Source organism: Hippocampus zosterae, chromosome 9 (assembly GCF_025434085.1).
Source record: "Hippocampus zosterae strain Florida chromosome 9, ASM2543408v3, whole genome shotgun sequence".
NCBI lineage: Eukaryota > Metazoa > Chordata > Actinopteri > Syngnathiformes > Syngnathidae > Hippocampus > Hippocampus zosterae.
In genome coordinates, this window is record NC_067459.1 from 18,281,522 (window position 1) to 18,298,105 (window position 16,584).

General features: G+C 43.4%; 1 protein-coding gene across 2 annotated transcripts in view; it reads right to left on the reverse strand.

Annotated features, from left to right (window-relative positions):
- The window catches only part of LOC127608020 (myosin heavy chain, fast skeletal muscle-like), a 28,322-nt gene extending 12,547 nt beyond the window's left edge, over positions 1-15,775 (reverse strand). Inside the window, exons 1-41 of one of the 2 annotated variants that reach the window (XM_052076837.1) lie at positions 15,675-15,775; positions 15,511-15,559; positions 15,208-15,421; positions 14,971-15,114; positions 14,741-14,897; positions 14,462-14,489; positions 13,886-13,997; positions 13,570-13,662; positions 13,403-13,466; positions 13,216-13,314; positions 13,031-13,134; positions 12,705-12,843; positions 12,240-12,358; positions 12,013-12,162; positions 11,745-11,915; positions 11,366-11,672; positions 11,064-11,134; positions 10,876-10,963; positions 10,667-10,784; positions 10,273-10,396; positions 10,058-10,194; positions 9,704-9,959; positions 9,383-9,625; positions 9,130-9,306; positions 8,879-9,024; positions 8,712-8,802; positions 8,225-8,614; positions 7,987-8,113; positions 7,678-7,796; positions 7,406-7,602; positions 7,148-7,331; positions 6,897-7,062; positions 6,636-6,760; positions 6,251-6,559; positions 5,212-5,415; positions 4,998-5,123; positions 4,209-4,379; positions 3,301-3,405; positions 2,830-2,925; positions 2,283-2,414; positions 2,044-2,164 (exon numbers count right to left, since the gene is read on the reverse strand). In XM_052076837.1, coding sequence (XP_051932797.1) covers positions 2,144-2,164; positions 2,283-2,414; positions 2,830-2,925; positions 3,301-3,405; positions 4,209-4,379; positions 4,998-5,123; positions 5,212-5,415; positions 6,251-6,559; positions 6,636-6,760; positions 6,897-7,062; positions 7,148-7,331; positions 7,406-7,602; positions 7,678-7,796; positions 7,987-8,113; positions 8,225-8,614; positions 8,712-8,802; positions 8,879-9,024; positions 9,130-9,306; positions 9,383-9,625; positions 9,704-9,959; positions 10,058-10,194; positions 10,273-10,396; positions 10,667-10,784; positions 10,876-10,963; positions 11,064-11,134; positions 11,366-11,672; positions 11,745-11,915; positions 12,013-12,162; positions 12,240-12,358; positions 12,705-12,843; positions 13,031-13,134; positions 13,216-13,314; positions 13,403-13,466; positions 13,570-13,662; positions 13,886-13,997; positions 14,462-14,489; positions 14,741-14,897; positions 14,971-15,114; positions 15,208-15,414 — 5,817 coding nt within the window. In that variant the 5' untranslated portion in view covers positions 15,415-15,421; positions 15,511-15,559; positions 15,675-15,775 and the 3' untranslated portion in view covers positions 2,044-2,143. Of the gene's footprint in view, positions 1-2,043; positions 2,165-2,282; positions 2,415-2,829; positions 2,926-3,300; positions 3,406-4,208; positions 4,380-4,997; positions 5,124-5,211; positions 5,416-6,250; positions 6,560-6,635; positions 6,761-6,896; positions 7,063-7,147; positions 7,332-7,405; positions 7,603-7,677; positions 7,797-7,986; positions 8,114-8,224; positions 8,615-8,711; positions 8,803-8,878; positions 9,025-9,129; positions 9,307-9,382; positions 9,626-9,703; positions 9,960-10,057; positions 10,195-10,272; positions 10,397-10,666; positions 10,785-10,875; positions 10,964-11,063; positions 11,135-11,365; positions 11,673-11,744; positions 11,916-12,012; positions 12,163-12,239; positions 12,359-12,704; positions 12,844-13,030; positions 13,135-13,215; positions 13,315-13,402; positions 13,467-13,569; positions 13,663-13,885; positions 13,998-14,461; positions 14,490-14,740; positions 14,898-14,970; positions 15,115-15,207; positions 15,422-15,510; positions 15,560-15,674 lie in introns of those variants that run through there. The other variant, XM_052076838.1, reaches the window with a different exon arrangement.
- Positions 15,776-16,584: the final 809 nt, after the last annotated feature.

Sequence of the window (16,584 nt, forward strand, 5' to 3'; positions counted from 1 at the left end):
CTCTTGCCCAAAGACAGCTGGGATAGGCTCCAGCATGCCTGCAACCCAAGTGAGGATAAGAGGTTCAGAGTAGCTGGATGGTAAATTCATATAAATTAAGTTTTTTTTTTTACCCAATCAGTGGTCATTTCAGTTTTTCAAGTCTTTTGAGATCCATACAAAATTGACAGAAAAAAAATCTGATTAAAATGAACAGTGTCTGCATAGGCTACAGTAATTTTAGTAATTTTTAAAAAGGGAAATAAAGACAATGTCTCTTTCCTTTGAGTCGTGTTATTTTGTCTGTCTACATGTGTTGACACACTATATGTGTTCAATTATCTGCTGCTTAAAGTGTTATAACACCGCCACATAGTTGCTAGCACATTTGTGGCACTTCCCATTATGTGCGTGCATTAAGCTAGCAGAATTTAAGGCAAAGAAATGTGGTTTTAAATGCAATTCAGTTTGACAATAAACTTAACCGGGAGCTTGAAGCCTCTTTTTTGAGGAAAATTCATCCTATCTGCCCTGAATATTGTACTTTGTCCCAATGATTTTTAAGGTAAACACCGTTAACACTGCTAGCAACACTGCCAGTGCATTGTACATCCCCACTGTCCGATGTGAAATCTGCAGTGAACAGATGACTAGTTTCCCATCTCCTGGATTTTCAAGAAAGGCACTCGCGTTGTCTCGGGGGCGAAGGGTTTATTTTTAAACTCTTCCTCTAAATGGTCTCGTTGCACTGCCTACGCTGACAGATGAAGTGAAGACAAGGCCACACTCGTAGCTTGACCTTCTTCCAAGTCGAGCGTTTGTTCCCCATACGGTGCAAGGAGGGGATCGGGTTGTACGACGTTTGATAGTTTGCATTCTTTCCTTGTTGAAAGATGACACTCAAGTGACAAAGATGGGCTGAAGGGGCTTTGGAGCTGAAGGCTGTGGGCTTCACACCCGACAAAATAGGCCAATATATTAAATAAAAATGTGACACTCGATCTGCTTTGCTGCCTGGGGGTGCTTATATGGAGGAAATACAAATATAGATGTCTCCTCAGCAATGCTCGGGGCCTCGGGCTCTCTCATCAGCGGGCTCACACATTTGTTCCCGTCTCGGCTCTTTTTGTGGAAACAGCCTTCGGTATGGGACACGCGCCGCAATCTCATTTCATAAAAGGACAGATGCTAAGACGGGAGTCCTGTTTCATGAGTTATATATGTAATAGTAAACATCTCGATTCTTAAGGACCGACATGTCCAAACTCAGATGAGGAGATATCAGTTTATAGCTACGTGAGTGACACAATGTCGCACAAAAGAGAAAAGAAAAGAACAAAGTTAAAGACAATAAAGTGTGTTTATGTACAGAATATTAATCATGTCCTTATTAAGATGGATTTTATGAGCACAAGAAGATAATTTTCACAATATTTTACCATTTATCTTATTCACATTGGCATAATAATAATATTTGTTATTAATTATAGAAAGTCTGGCTTCTCTTTTCAGTGAAACAATAGTACAAATTTAACAAGTTCATGTTTTGTTGTTCTTGTTGTGGTTGCTGACTAACGGGTCTATTTTTATGACAGGACCTTGACATCCCGCACATATGCATGAAGAAAAACTGTCAGGTCACTTGACTGTCACTAACATTAACACCGCCCGTGCAAGATTTGCAGTTGCCTTAACCTGAACGTCTTTCACGAGATAACGGGCAACACTTGAGGGCCAGGTTAATTTTGGAGTCTTGATACATACAGCTGACACTTTGACACAATCTAAATCACCTTATAACATTGCCACTCAGCTTGTTAAATGGACTGAGTGCCCCGTCTGTTATTGAGAATTTTTGAAGTTTGATTGGATCACTTTATTTCATTTCACCCATGTAGTTAAAATAAGGTCAGCAAAATATTGAGGGGAAAAAAAAACACCTGGTTGATCGGGCGGTTTATCAGCGTATTCCCACTTCATATACAAATATGAAGTAGGAATTTGAAAGAATTGTCCATTTTGAAATGTTACCCGCAACAAACACAACAGGCAAAGCAACGGTCATCTGATTGCTGGGAACTTTATTTTGTTACACGCTTGTCACATCTCACAACAAAAAGATCATATTTTATGATTTCTTGCTGTGTCTTATTGTGACTGATGTTCATTCTTCAGCCTCCTTGCCCTTCGAAGCAACATAGAAACATTGATGAGACGGGGGAATTGAAGTAAAATGATTTTGTTAATGAAGTATCAACAGTTTCGTGTGAGGTTCTGGTTGGAATGAAATGAAACAAACATACCCTGGCAAAGTCACGACTCTTGGCCCGCAGCTTGTTGACCTGCGACTCGGCAATGTCGGCACGTTCCTGAGCCTCCTCCATCTCATGTTGAACCTTCCTGTATCTGGTCAGGTGGGTGTTGGCCTGCTCCTCCTAAAGAGCACGAAGTTCAAAAGTGCTGTGATGTCAAGAGAATATAAGACACATACACACAAACTGTCCCGCATCTAACACGGGGGTGGGAAAAGCATGGCCCCATGCACTCAGTTTTTTTTTTCATGCGGACCACTGAGCATTTACATTATCAAGAGTCCATCCAGTTGGTTCATTCATTCATTTTTAGGCATATGTAATCTAATGTATTGTTAAAATTTCAATTAGTTTTATTGTCTTGGTTTGATTTGATCTCACTGATCGCGTTTAAAATAAAGACCAAAACAGAGGTACTGTATCTCATTAAATAATGATAAATAGAAATGTGAAAAAAAAATTAAATAAAAATCTAACGTGACACTTGAGCACAAATGTTTGCCCAGCCCCGGTCTAACATTTCAGCTGCACCACTTACAGTGTCTTCGCATTGCCTCTTGTAAACCTTGACTTTCAGCTGCAGCTTGTCCACCAGATCCTGAAGTCTGGCAATGTTCTTCCTGTCCTCTTCCGTCTGAAGGGGGATAGACAAGATGATATATTTAAGACTAAAATTAAACCCACCAGGACTTACAAGTGAAGTTATGTGGATGGAAGCATGACACCTAAGCCACAGACAGAAGAATATAGACTTCATATTGAACGAAAAACAGTACCAACATCCGGCATCATAACTGGACACCGACACATTTTCACATTGTATGTGTCTAATGCATGTCTAAATGTTACAAACGTTGCATAGTAATAAACAGGATCCAAGTGGTTATTTATAGTAATTTTTAAAAAGTTCTGATTTACAAGGGCCGTGTGACCGGGAGGTGTTTTACGCCCTCTAGAGGTGAAAAGCGGGTTCTACATCCAGCCTGTTCGACAGGAAGAGATTTCTTACCTGATAAGTCAGGTCTTTGACTCGTCGTTCGTACTTGCGGACACCCCTAATAGCTTCAGCGCCTCTTTTCTGCTCAGCATCCACCTCTGATTCCAGCTCTCTCACCTTCAGCACAAAAAGACGACATTTGGCAAGACTTTAGGGCGACATTTGCGGATACATAATCTGAAAGACCACATCATTATGTTTGGTTTAATGTTGCTGGACCTCTCTCGCATGCTTAAACACGTTATTCAGACAGGCATTTAAAGCACATTGGAAAAATTATTGAACAACGACATTAAAAAAATGCAAGTATGAAATGTATCGAAAATACTGCAAAATTGTGGGATGTGTTTTAGAGGTTTAAAGAGGCGTGGCTTGGTGGGCTGGCATGTGTCGGAAATTAGCCAGTTGGCTCAAGCTATGGCGAGTCTTCACGTGAGTGTTCTAATTTTGGTAATGGGCTTGATTTATGAAAGGTTTGCTCAAACCCGATTGTGCTTATACAACCAAATGTGGAAGCAACCAGTGAGGACTATGTGCAAATGGTTGAGATCGAATTGAGCCTGTTGTGATTTATCAAACCTGAGATGAATTGTACTGATTTTGGCTTCTGTGAATAGTGCATCTGAAAGTGCAAACCAGCATACAATGCGGTGCCACAGCAGCTGAGACGAATGAGAGCCGGCAGGGAGAACTCTGCGTAAATATTTTTGAAGTGCTGTCAAAAAATGCGGTGGCATATCTTAAAAGTCAGCGATGCAAATTTGGACTTTGGACTAAAAAAACAAGTCGATATGCTTCAAACAAACAAAAAATAACAGTTAATCTAGCTGGCAGCGGTAATTGAAATTTTTCCCCTCAACAGCATGTTACGATGTCAATCATTTCAAATTCAAAATGAATATCAACATTACAGAACGTACCCGGGCCTCGAGTTTTTGGAGCTGTTTCTTGCCCCCCTTGAGAGCCAGAGTCTCGGCCTCGTCCAGACGGTGCTGCAGGTCTTTGACTGTCACTTCCATGTTCTTCTTCATCCTCTCCAAATGAGAGCTGGTGTCCTGCTCCTTCTTCAGTTCCTCTGCCATCATGGCAGCCTACACATGAAATAGTCGTTTCAACAAGATTAATATGCAAATGAGCACCAACATTCAAATTGGGGATATTTACAGGTATGGAGCATCAGGTGACAACCAAAAGACTTAATTAAGTACCGGTATTTGTTCAGCTTTCCTGTAGGGATTAAGGCCATTTAGGTATCAAACATAATTTATTTCCATTTTCACTTTCAGATTAGTTTGAGCACTGTATCTGATGACCACATTCTAAATGGCAAAAGTGGAAAATGACTATTGGAGTTAGGGTTAGATGTTAATAGGAAAAAATTTGCCTCTTCCATTTTTTTACACTTTGACAATTACTGTACTCATATTTATGGCCATACAATTTTGATTCTAAAAAAATGCTTCTCGATAATCGAGAACATTGTCATCAACAAAGACAACATTGCATATACCTCAGTCGAAAATATGTGGATGTTGACCTTTTGCTAAACAATAAAATACTGATGCAGACATTTTTTTAAAGGCTTTTGACACATTTCAAACAGAAATTCAAAGTCCACATTTTAAAAGTAGGACCACGGTATGACTATTGTTGGGCTTAGGGGTAGATTAAAACAAACAAACAAAAACCCAGCGTCAACCGGTTCTTACATCAGTAATGGCCTTCTTAGCCTTTTCTTCAGCATTCCTTGCTTCCTGGACAGCATCCTCCACTTCAGCCTGCACTTGAACAAGGTCTGCCTCAAGCTTCTTCTTGGTGTTGATCAGATTTGTATTCTGCATGAATGGGAGCACAGGTTGTCCGACTTGTCAACATTGAACAACTTACCGATTTCAACAAAAAGCATGATAGTGTGCTTTGTACCTGAGAGTGCAGGAGTGTCACACGCTCACTGGCATCAACCAGCTCAGCTTCAGCCAATTTGCGGCTTCTGTCCGTCTGCTCCAGAGCAACTCGCAGCTCCTCGATCTCAGCCAGCATCAGGTTGTTCCTGCGCTCCACCATGGCAACCTGCTCTTTCATTTCTGCGTGAGCCCTCAGAGCCTCATCGAGGTGCAGCACAGCATCCTGGATGCGAGACAATAATAACACAGTCATGCTTTTGCCGAGCAAGCAATATTTACCGATACAATGCTGTACTTCAACGTGTCTTGTAAGTCAAATTCGGCAGTAGATGTGAAAAAGATGAGCCTCACTCAGGAAATTGACTCTTTTGAAGAAGCAGTGAACTTCCAGTCCCTGAAAACTGTTGTCTGTATTTTTTCCAGCATAAAGGCCCCTTGATACAGTAAATCAGGATCTGACCTACTTTAACAGCATAAATTCTAATGCTGTGTCTGTTCCATGATATTGCATGAATTCATTTTCATCATTTCTCATGACCAAATTGCTTGTAGCATGTGGATTTCAATGTTCGATTTTTTTTTTTTTGGTCCAATCAAATTTCAGCCTCCATGTGTCGCCGTATCCATTTAATCTACACAGGGCCATCAAAATCAATCATTCTGCCCCATGTAAATTCAATTCTTGTAAAATCGCAATGGGACTGTTTCTTTCAAAGTCAGGCTGGTCCTCTATGACATCAACAGTTTTTTTTGGCCTCTGATGGGTTGGGCAGAGCAAAACCTCTCTGAGCAAGATACTTCTGAAACAATCTGCAGATATGATTTGAATCATCACGCATGATGTATTTTATGCACCATTGTCATGTTTTTACTTTTCGATAAATATTATTAGTTGGCGCAGTTACGAGCTGCTAAGGTGTTTTTGGGGCACGTTTGATGGAATGTGGATGTCATAGCGTAGTGAGATGGATCGAGCAAGTCCTCAGTGAAGGCTGAGCACCGAATACACCTTCTGTCACTTTCATGCAGGACAAATGTGTTTCTATTTTATCTTGTACCTTGAGTTGTCCCTGGACATTCCTCAGCTGTTTCTGGGCTTCAGCTGCCTGGCGGTTGGCGTGGCTGAGCTGAATCTCCATCTCATTCAGGTCTCCCTCCATCTTCTTCTTGAGTCTCAGGGCATCGTTCCTGCTCCTGATTTCAGCATCCAAAGCGGTCTGCATGGACTCGATCACGCGCTGGCTGTTCCGCTTGATCTGTTCCATCTCCTCATCCTTCTCCGCAAGCTTTCTGTCGATCTCGCTCTTGACTTGGGTGAGCTCCAGTTGAATGCGAATGATCTTTGATTCTTCGTGCTCCAGTGTGGCCTGTGGTGGTTGAGGAACGTGTTTAGCGCAATCAAGATTTGTGATCATGCTCAAGCTCACATGTCATTTTGAGTACCTCTGCTTCCTCAAGAGCTGTTTGGATTTCGGCTTTTTCAGTCTCAGCGAGCTTTTTGGCTTTTTCCAACTCATGAATTGTCTTTGACGACATCGCAAGTTGCTCAGTCAAATCACTAATTTCCTCTGGTGGGAAAACAAAGAGCAGTCATTTCACAATTTCCTGGCATAATCTGACAAATACAATCGTGGTGTTATACACCAAAGTAAGCAAAGAGGAAAACGGCACAAAATCACAAACAAAAAAAAAATATCATCGTACGTTGCAGGTTCTTGTTCTCCCTCTTCAGGGTCTCCAGATGGTCCAGAGATTCTTCATAGGAGTTCTTCAGTTTGAACATCTCAGTGCTGAGTGAGCGGGCCTCCTTGAGAGCTCCCTCCAGTTCGGCCTGGCTCTCCTCATATTTCTGCTTCCACTCAGCAAGAATCTAAATGCATTCAAATCAAAGCGGTGTCTTCAGTCATATTGAACACAAAACCCCTCACATGTTGTCTTATAAAGTATAAGCTGACCTTGTCAAAGTTCCTCTGCTTCTTATCGAGGACGGCAGCCAGAGCGTTGGCTCTCTCCACGTCGATCATCAGATCTTCCACTTCACAAAGAAGTCTCTGTTTGGTCTTCTCAAGAGAGGAACATTTGGCATTCACTGCCTCGATGGACTCCTCCGCGTCCTGGAGACGCTGGGCAAGCTTTTTCCTGTTGAAAGCGTTTCATGAAAATATCGTCAGAATGAAGCGTTGACCGGCGGCGGTGCGGTTGTCGTGACGTACTTGGCCTCCTCCAGCTCTTCAGTGCGCTGAATAGCGTCGGTCTCATATTTGGTTCTCCACTGAGCCACCTCACTGTTGGCCTTGGACAAAGCTCTCTGGAGCTCTGCCTTGGCCTCCAGTTCCTCCTCATACTGCTCTCGGAGCAGGTCGCAGTCGTGACGGGAGGACTGGACGGCGTGGGCCAGGGCGTTCTTGGACTTTTAACAACATAAACAGGATAATGACCAAGAAACACTTGATGACAAGTACAAGACAACAGCACGGCTGTGTACCTTGGTTTCTTCTTCAAGGGCCCTCTTAAACTCTTCGATCTGATGAATATAGCCCTGCTTGCTCCTCATAAGCTGGGAAACGAGAGATTCCTTTTCCTCCAGCTGACGACCAATTTCACCTTGAACAAGGGAAAAAAAGGTTGGACCACTCAAAATATTTCGGAAGGCCGTGTTTTGATTTCATCATTTTTGGTGGTTGCAATTTTTTTTATAGGTGTGAGCTTACATATAATGATGATAGGCTGCTCAACTGCTTTTCATTTTTGCTGCAACACTGAAAATAGCGTATCGCGTTCTATTTTGACTCACCATTTTCAGTCGTCAGTCTTGCTCTTTGAACACTGATGTCATTAAATTGACGCACGTGCTCTTCATGCCTGGACTTGAATTCACTTAATTGATCTTCCAATGAACGGCACATTTTCTCCAGGTTTCCCTGCGCAAAACAAACCGAACGATCACGTTTTGACGACACGATGGGAATGAAGGAATGACCAAGAATTGGTCGTTTGACTTCGTCTTAGGCTTTGCTATTTGGAAACTTTACTTTGGATTTCGCAATGGCCTCCATGTTGCTGCTGAGGTCGTCGATCTCCATCTTGTATTCGCTCTTCTCCTTCTCCAGCTTCTGTTTGACCCGCTGAAGGTTATCGATCTGCTCCCCGAGCTCGGCCACGCTGTCGGCCTGCTTCTTGCGCAGAGCCGCGGCGGTGGCCTCGTGCTGCAGGGTGGACTCTTCCAGGTCGCGGCGCAGCCTCTGGAACTCGGCCTCGCGCTTCTTGTTCATCTCGATCTGGACCGAGGTGGCTCCGCCGGCCTCCTCCAGTCGCTCGCTGATCTCCTCGAGTTCCCTGGAGAGATCAGACCTCTGCTTCTCCACCTTGGCGCGAGCAGCCCGCTCGGCTTCAATCTCCTCCTCCAGCTCCTCAATACGGGCCTGTTATTGAATTGAATAAAAGGTTGACAATGTCACAAATTCCAATGTCAGGCACCAAATCCTTCCCACTGCAGCAATTGTGTTGATTTCACTTGACCTGCAGTTCTTTGATTTTCTTATGAAGCTGAATCCCGACTGATTGTTCATCCTCGATCTTGCCAAGAAGCTGGCTCATCTCAAAGTCCCTCCTTAGAAACACATTTTAAAAATGAGGAATTCGGAAATTAGGAAGAGGGAGTCAGTTCAACGGGGATTCTCGCATACTTCTTGATTTTCTCATCAGCCTGCTGCTTCTCATTTTCCAGATCCATGATGGTCTCGTGGGCCAGCTTCAGATCTCCTTCCAGCTTCCTCTTGGATCGCTCGAGATCCATGCGGAGCTTCTTTTCTTGCTCCAGGGATCCTTCGAGCTAGTGAGTTCACATGTTGCATCAACAACAAGCTTGAAGATACTTTGGACCCGGCAACTTGAAACAGACACTCTATTGCACATTTCATATGGAAACATTTCTCACATCATCGACTTGCTGCTCCAGCTTGGTATTGGCCTTTGTCAGAGTGTTGACTTTGTCTTCCTCTGCCTGAAGGTCATCCAGGGTCTGCTGATGGGCCTCTTGGAGGGCTTTCCTCTCTTTGCTCAATTTGGCAATGGTCTCATCTTGAGAAGACATCTCCTCAACCAGGTTTTTTACCTATCACACCATGTTTTGTGGGATTTAGTAATTTGCGTAGAGCGGAGACTCAATTTAAGATGAATTCAACACCAACCTTGTTCTCGGTGGCGTGCTTCTCCTTCTCAACTTTAGCCAGGGTAAGCTCCAGGTCATCGATGTCTTTCTTCAACTCGGAGCACTCGTCCTCCAGCTTCCTCTTCTTGGCTGTGAGTTCAGCGTTCACCTCCTCCTCGTCCTCCAGCCTCTCGGAAGCCTCTTTGACCTTCGCCTCAAGCTGGATTTTGGCTTTGATGAGCCCCTCGCACCTTTCCTCCGCATCAGCAAGGGTTTCGCTATCCTGGAGTCATAATGAAATCAAATGTAAATGATAATCGTTTTTATCCTCGATTAATGCATCTCTTCCTGGTTCACATACAGCCTGAATCTGGAGCTGCAAGTCGTTCTTCTCCTGCAGGAGGGAAACCATCTTCTCCTCCAGTTCCTTCTTCTTGGCCAAGGCCTTGGAGAGCTCCTCTTTGGTTTTTTCAAAGTCCTCTTTCATTTGGGCCATCTCCTTTTCAGCTTCCGCACTCTTCAGCAGAGGCTTAATCTTGAAGTAGAGCTTCATCCACGGCCAATGTTTGACATTGGTGAATGAGCGGATGTTGTACTGGATGGAGTAGATGGCCTCTCTGAGAACAGCGAGAAAACACAAATCGGTGGTTGGAATTAAGCTCGGGAATAAAGCCATTGACTTGTCAATGCCATCAATAATCGAATCGTCTTGTACCTCCTCTCCATCATCTTCACAAACTCCTTCCTCATGACGTAACCTCTGCAGAGAGCCTGCGTCATGGTCACCAGGATGGCAAGTTTTTCATCTCGCATCTCCTCAAGTGTACCCAGCAGGCCGGCTTTGAAGAACACCTATTGAGTGGCGTATAGTCTCAAGCTACAAAAACATTTCATTCTACTGAAAAGTTGAGCTCAGTGAGTGTAGCTCACCTTGGTGTGGCCAAACCTGTACTGTGATTGATCGACATTGATGGAGCTCAAAAGTTTCTCTGAGGCCTTCTTGTTGTCGATGAAGTGGCCCTCCGGGATGACGCTGGCATTCAATACTTTGTATCTGAAAGAATGCAGTTTGGGGGATTTTTAAAACGTGGCCAAAATATAAAAAAACCAGCAAAAAAAATCAACGAATAGCTGCAACATTATACACAAAGACACTTATGAGATCCATTCAGTTGCAATTCAAGGTTTCTCACATTTGGGCCTCTCAGATCGAGAAATAAAGTCACCAGTTAGTTAAAATACCTCACATAGTGATCACATTTGAAAAATTACTCAAATAAACGTGTGGTTGAACTGTTTTTGGTCCACTGAGAAGCAAAAGTACCTCTGCTTGAAGTCACCGTAGAGGATTCTACTGGGGAAACCTTTCCTACAGATCCTGATGCCCTCCAGCACGCCGTTACAGCGCAGCTGGTGGATAACCAGGGCGTTCTCCATCAGACCTGAAACAGTAAACGTGACCGATATGAAGCCCCAAAGACAAGTCAGCGTGAAAGCTCTTTGAGTTGAGTGATGGCAGAAGTTGAGACCCACCTGGCGTTTTTGTCTCATTTGGAATTATACAGCGCACAAAATGAGGGTGAGTGCTCCTCAAGTTGGTCATCAGCTTTGCTAAATTTTCCTGGAGTTGGGAGAATGATTTGCCAGATTAGGAACATTGACTGGATGATGCGATTTAATTTTATGCACCAGGGAGATGTTTTTGGAAAAATTGATCTTACCCTGAATAGGGCTGACACTGTCTGAAATGAACCTCCCTTCTTTTTGCCACCTTTCTTTGCACCTTTTGCATCTGTAAAACATTGAAGCCTTGATATCGTTCATGTCTCAATGCTGATCATCTTTTTTACGTTCTCATTGCTGCCACTAGAACCTCCTCTGACAAATAGTTGCATATGACTGAAATTACGAAAACCAGCATGTGACTTCTGGATTACAGTATGAGAAATCTGTACCCTCTGCGGCGGAATGAGATGAAAAAGCAGAAACACAACAAGGACAGTTTGATGACGTGGGACTTTACCTTCAGTTCCGGCGTGCGTGGCATAGAGGTGAGCCAATAGCTTCATCGAGGATTTCTGGAAGAGCTGAACAACTGAGCCATTCAGGGGGTCCTTATTCTTGTCCAGCCAGCCGTTGACGTTGTAGTCGACAGTGCCGGCGTAGTGAACAAGGGAGAAGTGGGCCTCGGCTTTGCCTTTGGTTGGCTTTGGCTTCTGGAAGGGGGCACTTTTGCCGAGATGCTGGTCGAACAGTTTGTTCTTGAAGGTTATGTCTGTGGCCTTGGGGAACATGCACTCCTCTTCAAGGATGGAGAAGATGCCCATCGGCTGCAATGACATTGGTCGATGGCTGTTATATCAAGCTATTTATTTCAAAGTGAAGAAGTTTTTCTTATCTACCTTCTCAATAAGCTCAATACAGGCAGCCAAGTCCATGCCGAAGTCAATGAACTCCCACTCGATTCCTTCTTTCTTGTACTCCTCTTGCTCCAGGACGAACATGTGGTGGTTGAAAAACTGTTGCAGTTTTTCATTGGTGAAGTTGATGCAAAGCTGCTCCAAGCTGTTGAACTAAAAAGGAGATGCAAAGAAAATGTTTAGGGTTTGGGGTTTTTTCCCCGTCGGTTGAGTTGTGAGAGCAGTCTGCGCTTATCTGGTGTGAACTTACATCAAAGATTTCAAATCCAGCAATGTCCAAGACACCAATGAAGTAGCTTCTGGCCTGCTTGGTGTCCAGCATCTCATTGATTCTGACCACCATCCACAAGAACATTTTCTCATAGACAGATTTGGCAAGGGCCATAACGGCGTTGTGAACCTTGAAGTCAAGAAATATCATTACAAAGGCTGCTTGGAAATCGTTGATTGAATGCGAGGTGCGCATCTCAAAAGTACCTGGGGCACAGTTTGACCTTTGACCACCATTTCATTGCCGACCTTGACTCTTGGGAAACACAAAGCCTTGAGCATATCGGCCGAGTTGAGGCCCATGAGGTAGGCGATTTTATCGGCCACTGACGAAAACGGAGAGCACAAAAGATGATCATATCGAGTACCAAGGATCTGCTGCGAATATTTGAGTACATGCCACGGTGCTGCAAACTATGCAAAGACCCCCCCCTGCTGAGAAAGCTATCCCTTCTAATGCCATCGACATCTCTTCAGACACAATGTAACTGGAGAACATAAAAGGAATGAATAAAAGGTCTGAACATGCGGTAGCGGCCAAATGTTCGGACACACCCTTAAACACACTTCCCAATGGCGGTGGACGTGCTGCTCTTTTTGTGGGGGGCCACAAACTATATTTTACCATTATCTGGACCGAGCTATGATAAACCGTTAAGGGTGGACATTTACCCTCAGTGCCATCAGGCTCCGCTTGCTCTTCTCGTTGTTTCTGCTTGAACTTCATATTGCCATGGTGCATCACGGCTCCAGTGAGCTTGTAGATGCTCATTTTCTCTTCCGCAGTGAAGCCCAGGATATCGATGGCAGACTGCACCACAAATGACAAAAACACATGAGCTGTCTCTCGCGTGCATGCTGAAATGCCGTGAGGATGTCTTTGGATTCCCCCAAAACGGCTCGTATTGTGGAGACCTTTCAAATTATAAGATAAGATATCCTTTATTCGTCCCACACTGGGGAAATCTACAACATTATGCAACATTTATAGGGCTCACGTCAGTGGCGAGAAACTCCTCAACATCATTGATGCTCTTGACAGTAATTTCACCGTGACTGATCATGGGATAGTCGTAGGGGTTGGTGGTGATGAGCAGAGCCTCTGAAAAATATTTGTCATTCCGAGTTAATGGAAGTTTGGATGGAAGAATCTTCAAAGAGCTCAGGTCCAAGTGTTACTAACCTAACAACTCGGGTTTATGTCCCGTTGTGACTTGGTAGAAGATGTGGTAACTCCTCTCAGCAGACAGCTGGAAAGTCACTCGAGACTTCTCCAGCAGGTCTGCGCAACAAGGCAAAAATAAAGCCAGTTCAAAATAGTTCAAAGTCCCATCATCAAACAATTTGGACGGCGGATGAAAGAACCTTACATGTTTCAATATCCGCAGAGGCCAACTTTCCAGTTGTTGCAAAATGGATTCTGATGAATTTACCCTACAGAAGAATGCCAGTAGAATTCAGGATTTAGTGGTCCCCCTAAACCTTTTTCAAAAGTGTGTCCATTGTCAAGAGGAATGATTTTGAGGAATGAACTTACAAAGCGGGATGAGTTGTCATTCCTCACAGTTTTGGCATTACCATAAGCCTCCAGCAGGGGATTTGCTGCAATGATTTGATCTTCCAGCGAGCCCTTAAAATAACCAGACGTGATTTGAACTGTTATTAACGCCATATACTCTACATATCAAGCAATATATACTGTATGTATGTATGTATATATATATATATATACACACACAATACATGCTGATTTATATAGCGCTTTCACAACAGCGGCAGCTGTGACAAAGCGCTTAACAATATATATATATATATATATATATATATATGCACACACACACAAAATGTATTACCTTCATTTTGCTTCCAGAATGTTCTTGCTTTTTTCCTCCAGACACTGCAATTGTTGCAAAGTACTGGATGACACGTTTGGTGTTAACAGTCTTCCCTGCACCGGATTCTCCGCTACAAGAAAGATGTTCAGATACAAGTCCGATAACAGTTTCCAAATAAGTGACAAAAGATTCAATAGATGAATGAATTTGGGGCTCATACCGCAGTCCCCACCCAAATCCCACCACCATGATTACAGATGATAACGTTAGCATGTCACTGGTATTTTCCATGCCTGTTAGCGATCGGCTAGCAGGCTGCACTCAATGCAACATGCTTCTTTTAAATGCACACTATATAAGTCTCATTGTATGTTTAGTTTAACAGTCAATTTAAATTGGGAATGGCATTTAACAGTTTGAAAGCTTTTTTTTTTTCATGCCAAACTGACGCTTATTTTGAAGCGAGTCAAATTGAATTTCCTGCCAGCGTAAAGTGCTCATAACTCAAGGTTGTGTTCTCAAGCCAATTCAAGTCGGGCTATTTATATACCCCACCGTAAATCAAGATAAGATCAAATCATTAAAGCCACTTACGTAATGAGAATGGACTGGTTTTCCCGATCTGTCGAGAGAATGGGGTTACACAGATTAATTCAACAATAATGTTGTGCCTTATATCATTGTACAATCGACAGGTCCTTGCTAGAAGATTCTTCTGTCACATATCGTTGCTGTTGGGCAGACACTTCACAAAGCCATCATTTGTCAATTTCATGAGTTTTCACTCAAAATAAACGTTTTGGATATACTGTATGAGGACCGCGCCCAACAGAGAAAGAGACTCTGTGATCCGACACGATGCTTAAATGATACCTTGGAGCATGAACTGATAGGCGTTGTCCGAGATGGAGAAGATGTGGGGTGGAGCCTCGATCCTCTTTTTGCCTCTGTATGCTGTTACAACAACTGTGTCGTACACTGGGAGCCACTTGTAGGGGTTGACGGTCACACAGAACAACCCGGAGTAGGTCTGTCGAATGAGAAGGGCTTATTACCGACACGCATCTTTCAGCAACCGAGGGTGTCAAATAGTTTGGACTCACGTAGATCATCCACGCCGCGTAGCGCTCTTTCAGGTTATACAGCACAGCCGGCTCACTGAGGTGGGTCATCATGGCCATGTCCTCAATTTTGTCAAACTTGGGTGGATTCATGGGGAAGATGTCATCATCTTTGACTGTCAGACTCTGTCACAGAACAAGGAAAGGGAAAAAAAAAACATGAATGAACTGAATATGAGGATATGAAGACGATACTTTTTTTTTTTTGAGTCTGTTTACCTTCCCACCCTTGATTTCTACAGTGGCTTTGCCTCCCTCCTTTTTCACCAGTTTGCCCTTCACATACATCTCGGTGGGTTCAGCGACAAAGTAGGCTGATTTAGCATCAAATGGAGTGTTTTGAGCTTCAATTCGCTCACGTTCTGGCTTGCGGAGGAAAACGGCCGCTGGGCCATAACACTCCATTTCTGGGTCTTTGCTGCTCATGGTGCCTCTTTGAAGAAAATAAAATATACAAATGGATGAATATGGCTTCGTTAATGACTGATATCTTGCTAAAATACCAAATCATTGCAATCTCACCTTTTATCCTGCAGTGATGCAGCTGCTGTGTACTACAGATAGTCAAGTACTGTAACGGAACAAATCGGACAAAATTGCAAATGAGTGTTAGGTTGTGAATATTGAATGAAACTCATGGCATCATCGGTCCAAAATTCATTGTGACAGAATAATAAAACACTCACCTTGGTTGGCAGCCTATCAGTCCAAAGCTTTGGAGGAGCCCGAGCGTTGGTCTTTTATACCGTTATCTGTGGCCATCAAGGAGGAGCAGCTCTCCAGTTTAGGTCAATGAGCTTGTCTTGGAAGAATGGTATCGGATGGCATCCCCACCTCATCATTGCACCAGTTGTGATGATGAGGTGGGGAAGCCATCTGAAAAGAAAACAAAACCCCAAATTCCTCTCCAGAAAAAAAAGTGCAACTGTATGAACAGACTCTCTGTCACGTTTTTTTCAAAAAAAATATTTATTGTTAATCAAACCAATTGATGATTGTATGGAACGTTGGATGTGTTTGAGTGTAAGTGCAAAAAGAATGTTACGGTGTCGCTCGAAATGGTTCTTAATTTGACAGCAGAGCATTTCCATTGTTCGCATTGCATTGTTCATTGTGACCACGGAAAGGAAGCGCTATCTCATCAAACAGACATTTGGCAGTGACATTGTTTCAGACATCCCCCCCTTCTGCGTAAAGCGGCCAAGAGCTTGGTTGGGGGCTAATTTCGGATCCCATTATGGTACACGATGCTGTTGTGCTTTCTCCTCCGAAGGAAGATGACACCAAAACGGCACCATAAATATTCCCATCTGGTGCGATTAGGTTGCAATAAAATTTGATATTCTAGATGTCGGGATTTTCTGTACGATCTTACCGGGATTTAACGCAAATAGCGTCCATAATTCATAAATGCCCAAGTGGTTACTCTTCCAATTGTTTATAAATTCATTTGAAGGCTTCTGATAATTTCACCCCAGCTCTATTTCAGCACCGCAGACCCCTCGGGAAAGGTGTCCAGTCTGTGAAGCTTCTTATTCTTGGTTCTGGTTATCCAGATTGCGTCTCGGTCCTAAGCAGTGGTAGTAAAAGTACGTA